Raw genomic sequence first — 10286 nt, forward strand, 5'->3', positions numbered from 1 at the left:
ATTCACAAAAACTCAGACACAAAAAAATAAGAAAAATTAAGAAAATTTAATGACCAAATGGGCTATATACATTGATGGCACATGACTTCATTCAGTTATCCCTTTTCTATAGCTGGAAGTTAAGTCTGATAGAAAAATATCAACAGTCAATTGTACCCCAGGGACAAGAAAAACCAAGCCCATCTGTTGTTAAAGTGCATATTTGATGTGAGCACAGCTAAACTACACCCAGAGGTATCACGGGATTTCAGCCCATCAGACAGAATATTGTACAGGAACACCTCAAATTAAGAGCACAGGAAACTTGTATCTTAAATAATAACTGATATTTTATGTAAGATATTCTTCCATCTCTTTCCACCACATGATCTTTTAGAATTCTTTCACATTCTGAATACAGAAAAAATTCTGCCTTTCTCTCACTCTTTGTGTGTATTTCCTCACTTGATACTAAGTTAAAAGTTCACATAACTACACTCATCCAAGTAGTGTATTCTCAGGTACTTCACTGTTTCTTCTGCTTACTTCCTTTTTCCCTCTCAAACTCAGCTATCTGATTGAATATGTTAACTAAGTTCTGAGGCAGGTTTCTTTTAACACCACTTTCTGCTTGTTCTGTACCATTTAAAGACATTTCTTCATCTGGTTCCTTTGTTTTATCAGTCTCTTCATAAGTTCTTTTTCTATTCTTAGACTCACTTTCATTTTTATGGTGCCTGTCACTATCATAACCTTTGTCACCTTCATGTGAGCAGCTGCTAGAATATGACCTGTACTTCCCCCCTGACCTGCCAGAATAGTCAGACCCAGGGGACATGTAATACCTGTCTTGTCCTGAGCCATGTCTCTTAAACTGCTCTCTTCTCCACTCTCCATCCCTTTCAAATCTCCTGTAATAATGCATCCTGGGTTTATAATCTGACTTATGATATGAACCTGAAGAACCCCTCCAACTGGAGAAAAATCTCTCTGGTTTACCATATTTTTCAAATTTGCTATGACTTGGCTGATTTCTGGAGCTACTGTAATAATCTCTTGAATCTTCAGACCTACCTCCAAAAGTGTCTTCATCATCCCCTGAAGTCCTCGAAAAAGAACAGGGTCTGTCTTTCTCTTTTACCTCCATTTTTGGGCTCGCTACGCTGTCCTGCCTTTCCAGCAGCTTTTCCACTTCAAAACTTTGGTTAAGAAAGGAAGCAGAGGTATCAGCGGGAGGGGAATACCACTCCTCTTTCCTATTCTGATCTTTATAATGGGAAGAAGCTCTAGATGAGCTTTTTTTGGAGCTGCGAGCAGACTCGGATCTATGCCGACGCTTTTTCCTACGTTTCTTGTGATCAGAGGAAGAGGAGGAAGAAGAAACTGATACATTTGATGATGAATCGCTTGATGATGATGAGGAGGAGGAGGAGGAAGAGGAGGATGAAGAAGAGGAGGAGGAGGAGGAGGATGTAGATACTTTCCTTTTCTTCTTCAACCTAAAAAAAAAAAATTAACCTGTGAGATAACCTTCAGTGTCAGGCAAAAACTGAAAGAAAGCATATCTGCACACCCCAGTTAGGACTATAACGTGGGAACAGAAACTGAGCCTGACCATTTCAAATGTCATTTCTTGATCAAAAAATTAGGATTAAATCCACTGAACATTTTGTAATAGAAGATATCTTTCCCAGTTTCACATGGCATTACACTTTGCAAATATGTCACACTGCAAAGTATTCCTTAACCAATGTCTCTTTCACACACAGCTCCATTAAAGGTTATATGCACTAAAGGACACTGTCCACAAAATCATTCTGAAGGAAAAGCAGCTTACCCAGGGAGAAGTTCTCCCCAGCTTACAGCTTGTTGAGATGGATTGCTTACAGTCTCATCTGCACTTATTGCCACATAACCAGAACACTGAATAGAACAGTTACCTTTTTTCTTCTTTTAAGAGCTTACGCAATTTTTCTGCGCTTGTTTCTATTTTCTTTGCTTTCTGTCTCTCTTCTTTGGCAGCTTGTTTCTCCCTCATTTCCAAAGATTTCTTTTTTGAACCCAAGCATCATAAAAAAGATTACATTAGTAATGTTAACACAGGTATTTTCCCCCCATTCAACCCCATCCAAATGTATACACCAGGAATGTTTTACCAGGATTCCCAGACCAAAAAGGAATATTGTTCAGGAATTTGGCATTGGCCATTGTGACAGTCAGGTTTAAATTTAAGGACCATATTGCAGTTTTCATTCCATTAAAAAATATATTTGACCAGTCATTGCAGTGGTACCCATGATCCCGCACACCAGGAAGCATGGAGCCCAAAAGTTGTAGATAGAATATGCAAAAAATCCCCAATATTACCAACATGTAGAAAAATAAGGAAAAAAACCCCCAAACAACCGAAACACAGAGGAGAGTTTGACGGAAAGTGTCATCATTATTGTAGTTTACAAGAAAAACATGGCAGAACCCAGTTGAAGATGAATTCAAGTTGGCCATGTTTGAATACAAACCGTTTTGTAACAATTTCACAGAGCAGTTTGATGCATAGTTTACGTAAGAAATCAAGTTCCAGGGGTTTGGTGGTGATGAGCAGCACCAGACGGCAGGCACAGCAACAACAGTTCCGTTCAGAGGAAAATGCATTGGAGAAAAACACATAATCAGTATTACAGGAAAACACACCACAGAGTTGTTTCAGCCATTCTACACAGCAGGGACAGACTTATGTACTAAGTTACAGGTAAATGCAGGAGAGCATCTAAGCAGATAAATAATCCTTAAACTACTTAAGTCCATAGGAGATCAGACTTCTGCCACTTACAGCCTTACAGAGCAGCTCTATCCAGATTGAGCAGAAAGTCTGATTATAGTTTTGAAAAGTCAGCATCTGTCTTAACAGCTATAATAAAGGAAACCCTTCACTGCAGCCAAGGCCATGCATAGCAACAAATAACAGCTGTCATGTTCTTTATCTGCTGCATCAATGACTGCAGGAGAATGTCAAAAGAGTAACATTTATCTCCTACTTGCTGAGAATTCTTCATCATTTTAACTGACACCTCTTTCTAAAGCAGCCAAATGCAGGTACTGCTCAAATAACATACACATCTTTATCTCTGGTGTAGTTCAGTTTTATGAAGATTGTCCTATCTCCTCTTCCCCCTTGTTTCCACACATCCTGTCAGCATTATGGCTCCACCAACTGAAGAACTGCTGACTAAGGCCATCTACCCCAGCCTGTGTACATCTTCACATGCAGAAGCACAGAACAACACAAGCCTGTTCCTCAGTGCTCTATTTTACTCTGACTCACTCTGGAAGACAACACAAGCAAAGGAGGTAAATAAAGGGGAAAAGATGACAACTCAGATTAGGACAGAGACCCAGCAGGCTCACCTGGGAAACATGCTGCGTGCAAGGGAAGAGAGAAAAAAACCACCAGACAGCAGAGGAGAAAGCTGAGATATTCAAACTGTCTGCCCACCCACCCTCCACCTCCTGCTGTTTTCCTTCAAATTACCTTTCAATTTCCCTCTCATCTGAGCTCCCGTGCCTCAGCTTTGCCTGGCATTACTCTCTCTTTCTGTAATTACCCCAAGGACCAAGGGTCTGGCCAGACTATGGTAACAGTGTTTATTTGGCTTGTGGAAGTGTTTTACACTTTGAACATTTGTACTCACAGAATGTTTTACGTTAACCTCATTAATAACACTGTGTGATGGGATATTCTTATCCTGCTTTTCTCTTTCCCTGTCTCCACTGTCTGGCATTTCTTTACTATCCCAAAACAGTGGAGTCACCAAGAGGTACCTTTCTTCTGGTAGGTACAGCCATAATGCTCACTAGAAAAGATTTACTGTGGAGTAGGGAAGCAGAGAATAAGACAAACCATCAATTTAACCCCTTCCTGTTCAAAGGATTTAATATGACTTTTGCTGTTCACTTATTGTCACTGAGAGCACCATATGAAAAGAAAGTAAAGAATCACCTGCATGTGCTTATGGAGTTTTGTTAAGGCCTCTTCTGCTTCCTGAAAAGTCTCATCCAAGCTTAAGGCTTTTTTGTAATAACTTTCAGCATTTAGCAGTTTCTCTTCCTCTTCCAACCTAAAATTCAAGTGATAATTCATATACAGTTAGGACACAGATTTTGACAGTTTTTTCTTATTTTAGGGCTGTCTTATTTGCAAGTATTTCTTCTCAGCACTGTGACACCACCACTGCACCCCTCTGAGACCCCCTCTATCATCTAAGCTCACCTCACTAACAACACAAAACAGTATTTCTGACCTTATCCTCTCCTAATCCTGACCTGTAACTCTATTCTTTGAAATGTCAATTCCAGTTTCAAAAATACTCTCTCTTCTTAACACAGGGCATAAAAGAAACCTATTCCCTAAATACTCAAAATTAAAATTTTGCATTAGAGTGGTTCATCAATATTTCAGCAGAGTAATGGAACATCATTTTGTTACAAAACGTTTTTAAAAAAACAAACAAACAATCCTCAACTTTTTGGAATATATTCAAACAATTCACAGGACTTTATGCAAGCCTGGTATCCTATCAGTGAAAGGGTATCAAGGACTAAAAAGGATATTGAGGATTAAATCTCAAATATTTGGCTAGGCTTTTAACTGGGACAGAGGACAAAGTGTAAAACCAATTACACCAGGAGGGATATTTCCAAGGACTTCTTTTTTTTCTTTAAACACATAGCCAGGAAGGAAAGATGCCATTCTGTGTCCTCACTAGAATGGTATTTAAAAAAATACTATGAGAAAACTTGTTAACAGCCAACCAAACCCACAACCCCAACACTTACTGCCCGCCTCTTTCCACAAGGGTCTGACACAGGTATTTCCTTGCATTTCTGTGGGTAGGACAATTTTCTAAAGCAATTTCAAAATCCCCTATGGCTTTGTTCAGACTTCCTTTTGTTGCATATCTAGAACAACAAAAAGTTGCACGTGAAACAGTCATGTTTCTTTTTCACAAAGTGGAATAAACAATGAAACAAGCAGACTTACAGAGCTCCACGTGCTACCAAAGCTTCAACATTTTGTGGATCAATTTCCAAAGCCTTGTTGTACTCATTCATGGCTTCTACGTGGCGCCCAACCTTAAAATAATCCACCCCAGCCTTCACACTGGAGAAAAAATATTTAGAAAATATATGTACAGTTAGTCTATGCAGATTGTTCTGTTACTCACAAATTATGATTCCAAACAAGGGACAGGTAATAAAACCTGACCTTGTTATTGTGTACTTTACACTGGCATTTCAATTAGGTGACCTAATTCCACAAAAATGTATTATCTTTAATCCAAAATCTTAAGGCACTTGCGAGCATTTCTGCAGACAGTGCCACTATACTACATTGTTTTTCATTTATGGAATTATTGTTTAAGCAGTTTTCTGCACAAACTTATGAGTGACCTACCACCATTAACCTTGAACAGGCTTAATTATGTCCAAAGCTAAAAATCCCCATTAGAGCAATGGCACAAGGTGACATGGGCAGATGGTGCACACTGAAACCAGCTCATCTCATACAAACATCCTGAGGTTTTACATTTCATATTACCTGAACATTTCTCACACATTTTCCAAGAGATTAACTTACTAGAAGAGAATTGATGTAAGTTGATTTTCAGAACAGTTCATTATAGACTTCTTTTAAAAATTAAAATTTAACATTATAAGCAACCTTTTCTGCAATTAATCAATGTTGCAAATACACTGCATAGTGTAAAAGCAACAGCAAATATCCAGGGCTGCCGTTCCATTTAACTTTCCAAAAGACAGCAAGTGCACTTGTTGCATCTACAGTTTGAGGCTTAAATGACTTTACGAGTATGAGGTCATTCAACACTCAATTATAAAACAGAAAATTGTGTACTTGGTGTTATCACAAACCTTGCCCTCAACTCTAGAATGGGTCAGGATATTATAAATATTCTAAGAACTTGTCCCTTAAACCTGACACACATTTTGGAACTGGATCTCAGGACTTTGTCTGTCACATTCCCCACTTGGCAGATAGGTTTACTTTCAGTAAGATCCTGGTTACATCGCTACACATGCAGTGGAAAAACTGTTTCAATGGGTGTTTACTTTGAAGAAATAAAACCTGTAACCCTATCCAACCTAGGAATAAGCTGTGACAAGAAATATCACATACCATTTCAAGGCCCAAGATGCAGACTGCTTTTTCCTCAAGGCAGGGGCAAAATCTTCTTCACTGAAATTTTTACTTTAAGGAATAAACAAATAAAAACATCAAGCTGGCTGGCTGAGTCTACAAAGTTAAGCTGACAGTATTGAAGTGCAATTGAAATAAGCTGAAATATTATTTGTACATGCCGTACTGCTCTCCTTCAGTCAGGTCTGTTCTTTCATATTTCTGAAACCAGTTTTTCCCAAACCATTCTAGAAGTGTTGAACTGAACCAGAACAACTGCAGTAGATTTAGCAAAAACTACAAAGTCCACACCTGTTTTGGGCTTAATATAAGTAGGGCCCATAACATCATTGCATGTATTTGACTCCATTTTACAAAAGGGGTCAAACCTATTACTAAAATAAACATTGTGAATAAACATCTGTCAGAAGACATTAAAACCTAAACATCCTGCATTTCAATCCACCGAAGCTGACAAGCTACACAGTACATTCCTTAAGTATCTGATATCAAACGTTGCATTTGGTTAAGGTGTGTTGCTTATTGTCTTGGGGTGGCTTTATGATGTGTATCCCATGTCGCTGCCCTATGCCCAGAAATTAACTTTGTGCCTTTCTATGCCTCTAAACTGAGCCTGAGAGGGGGAAGGAAAACACTGAGCAAAAGTTTTTCAAAGCAGTTTGCAGCTTGTTCAAGGTCACACAGAGATAGCAACTTTTTTTTTCCCAGCTGTGGCAGGGGAGGGAGGGGGCACCTGGCTTGCTGCTTTCCAGTCAGCTTTTGGCCAGTTCAGCTTCTTTTTCTCCGGAGAGAGACTGAGAGTTGAACTTTCCTTTTCCTTCCCTGGAATTTCAGATTTTCTCCCTTTTCTACTGGACTGCTTCAACATCAGAGCACATGGGGAGGACCTTCCACCGGGCACAGAGGGCCTGGCCCTGGGCCAAGCCCCAGCTCCGAGGAGACCAAAGGGAGGACTCAAACACTTTTCCCAGGTTTTTTTTCCACAGCGAGAGATTTTATTATTTAGCATTATTTTCCTTTTCCCGTGTGTTTGGTAAATAAATAGTTTTATCTCCTTCACTTTCCTTCGAGGAAAATTTATTTTTCCTGAACCTGGTGGGGGAGGGATGGTTGTGCCTTCTCTCAGAGGATATATTTCTAAATTTGGCCAAACCAGAACACTTATTCAGAGCAATAGGATTTCAAATGCAAATTCCTTACTCTAGAGTAGTTTGCTTTTAAATATTTAAGGACACGTACACTGCAGTCATGCAAGTCAAAACGTAAAAGGTTTAAGTGGTCTAGGATTCCCACTCAGAAGTCTATTTCAATGGATTAGAATAATCTCCACAGAGCTACAGGAGAGGCACAATGTAAAAATCACTTACATTTGAAGACTTCTCAGCAAAGACGGTGGATTTGACTCACTTAGTCCCAGTTTTTCTGCTAAATATTCAACTAATGATGGATTAGCGAATCCTGGCGAACGATGCAAAACCTCTTCAAATGTCTCTCCTGTGTTGGCAACTTCCAGGCTTCGCCTTAAAAACAGCACCAATGTACACAAATGAGACCTCAGGCTCCATACCCTATTTCCATGCATATGTTTAGAACAAAAATGCCTATACAGTATCTGTATTACTGCTCACAAACTGTTCTCTTCTACAGGCACGTATTTTCCTGCTATTTACCTACCCTTACGTCCTTTACCCCAAATGAGCTTCTGAAACCTATGTGGGCACCCACCTTGGTATCTCCAGGACATACAAAAACATTACAAATATTACAGAGATAGCTGTGTCCCCATCTTCTAAGGGGAATTTTAAAATGTTAAGAATTCCTATTCCAGTCTCCCAAGGTTTTGGGTTTTTTAAATTTGTTTATTAACACAGTCCAAAAGCAACAGGTATCTCACTCTGCCTTTTCCTTTCCTTATAGTTTTGGAAAGAAGCTAAAAAGCCAACCACACCTACATATCCAGACACAAGAATGCTAAAGAAAGGAAGAACAAGGAGGATGTGATCATCCCATTAAATCAGAAACCCCACTGAGGAGTTTAAGGGACAGCCAGCCTGTCACAGATGCTCTTCAGACACCCTGACTGCACCCAGCAAGTGTAGCCAAACAGCACTTCCTTACTTATAATGCAGTGGGAAGTCATCAGAAGTGATCACGCCCAGTTTTGTGCTGGAAAGTTTGGGTGGAAGAGCCGAGCTGTAAAGCGACACTGCAAGCTTCTCGTGGTAACGGTCGACGTCCTTGAGCGCAGCTGCAGAAATAATAAAGGATAGGATAAAATTTCAGAAAGGGCTCAAACCCTAAACAACCAATTCCTGATAACTTCTGCAGCTACTCACCTCGAATAAGGTCTCCAGTTTGATAGTAAGACAGAGGATCTCCATGGTTGCTTTGAGGAGGCACATCCCTCACAGGACACAGGGCCTGCAACAGAACAGAGCAGGAATATTACAAGTGAAGCCAAAAGGCTGGGGTTTTCTTGCTCCCCAAGATCAAGCCAGAAAATATTATTTTAAGCTTAATACACATCAGAACTGTGATTCTTAAAATATGGCTTGGTTCAAGTAAAAATTCATGCAACCACAAATTATGAACTTTTCAACCCAATAGTGTGAGTCATAGCAAGATGTGTTCACTAGCTGAGCAAACTATCACAAGCTGCCCACAAAGTCAGATTCTACTCATTATCCCAAAGCTGTTTCACCTTTACACATTCCACTCTGTTAAGAGATGCAAGAGGCAACTAATACACATCAAAAATGAAGTATTGACCAAAAACTGTCTCTTACAGTGATTTCCAAATCTGCAATTTCCCGTATGACACCACTTCCCAGACAAATCAACACCATGAAAAAGCCAAATTCACGGATAGAGGTAATCCTCCCAATCACGATATCGCCACGCTCGATGTCACGGAAGAACAACTCTCTCCTCTCCTCCCTGGGCACCTCCATGAACCTCTCCAGGGGTGGCATGACAGCGTAACACTCTGCAACAAGGGCACAGCCAGTTACAAAAGGTCCAAGCGACATCCTGAGATCACAAAATATTTGACAACAAAACACGCGAAAATATGATAATTTTTTTTGTGCTAACAGGAAGACTACACAAAACCTATAAGAATCAACAGGAAAAAATTTAAGCCTGTTTTTAAAGGTACCGCTAAGTCAAGTGCTGCCCTTACAGAGTGACCCCCCCCCCCCCCCCACCTCACACACCCTCATTCTCCTCGATCGTGTCCTCGATCGGCCCGTTGGGTTTCCACGAGTGCGCGAACAGCAGATCCGCCTTCTTGGCGATGAAGCGCTTTATCTCGGTGTCGATGCTCGCCCTCTCTTTCCTGGGGGAAGGAGAACGCGGTGAGTCGCGCCCCGCGGCCCCTCACGGCCCGCCCGGCCGCTGCCCCGGCGCCCCTCACCAGGCGGCCGGCGGGGCCCCGCGGGGCGGCTCCGGGGCGGCCCCGGGCGGCGGCAGCAGCCCGCGGAAGTCGGGGTTGTCGTGCTGCTCGGCGCGGAGCAGCGACAGCAGCGCGGGGCCGTGGTGGCTCAGCGCCTGTCGGAGCAGCTCCCGATCCATCCCAGCGCCAACGCCGCCGCCTCGCCCGGAACGGGAACCGCCGCTCGGGCAACGGCACAGGGCGGGACCCGGCGGCCGCAGCGCCCCCGGCGGGCGGGAGGACTGCGCTGAGCGACGGCGGCGCTGCCCGCCCTATTCGCGGGCCCGTCTCTAGTTGATAAGCAGAGACTAATTAAAGAGAGCGTAATTAAGACACACAGCGCAAATTACACAGATTTTCCCCGCGGGAATCCTGACCGGCTCGGCAGCGGCGGCCCGTGCCCGCGGCAGTGCTGCCGGGAGAGGGCGCTGCGTCCCCGCAGGCCCCAGCCCGGAGCGCACAGCGCGGGGGCCGAACCGGCGGTGTCACGGGCCCGGTAGCGCCGCCTCAGCCGGGCTCGCTCGAGGAGGCGCAGCCGCGGCGCCGCCGCGTTCTCCGGGCGCTGCCTGGAGCTTGTCCGCTTCCAAGGGAGTGACCCTAGAACAGCACGGGCGGCTCTCGGTCGGGGCTCGGCCAGCGCTGCTGTGTCGGCACCGAGTT

At 42.7% G+C, this 10286-nt stretch overlaps 1 protein-coding gene across 1 annotated transcript; it reads right to left on the reverse strand.

The window, feature by feature from the left end:
• Nucleotides 1–27: 27 nt before the first annotated feature.
• TTC14 (tetratricopeptide repeat domain 14) lies at nt 28–9794 on the reverse strand. The gene is made up of 12 exons (XM_069024287.1): nt 9609–9794; nt 9409–9530; nt 8980–9179; nt 8530–8614; nt 8312–8441; nt 7561–7713; nt 6173–6244; nt 5018–5137; nt 4813–4935; nt 3977–4094; nt 1920–2029; nt 28–1478 (listed from the first exon to the last, which is right to left on the reverse strand). The coding sequence occupies exons 1-12, from the start codon at nt 9764–9766 to the stop codon at nt 506–508; spliced, it is 2364 nt and encodes a 787-aa protein (XP_068880388.1). The 5' UTR covers nt 9767–9794; the 3' UTR covers nt 28–505.
• Between the last annotated feature and the right edge of the window lie 492 nt (nt 9795–10286).

Source organism: Aphelocoma coerulescens, chromosome 9 (genome assembly GCF_041296385.1).
Source record: "Aphelocoma coerulescens isolate FSJ_1873_10779 chromosome 9, UR_Acoe_1.0, whole genome shotgun sequence".
NCBI lineage: Eukaryota > Metazoa > Chordata > Aves > Passeriformes > Corvidae > Aphelocoma > Aphelocoma coerulescens.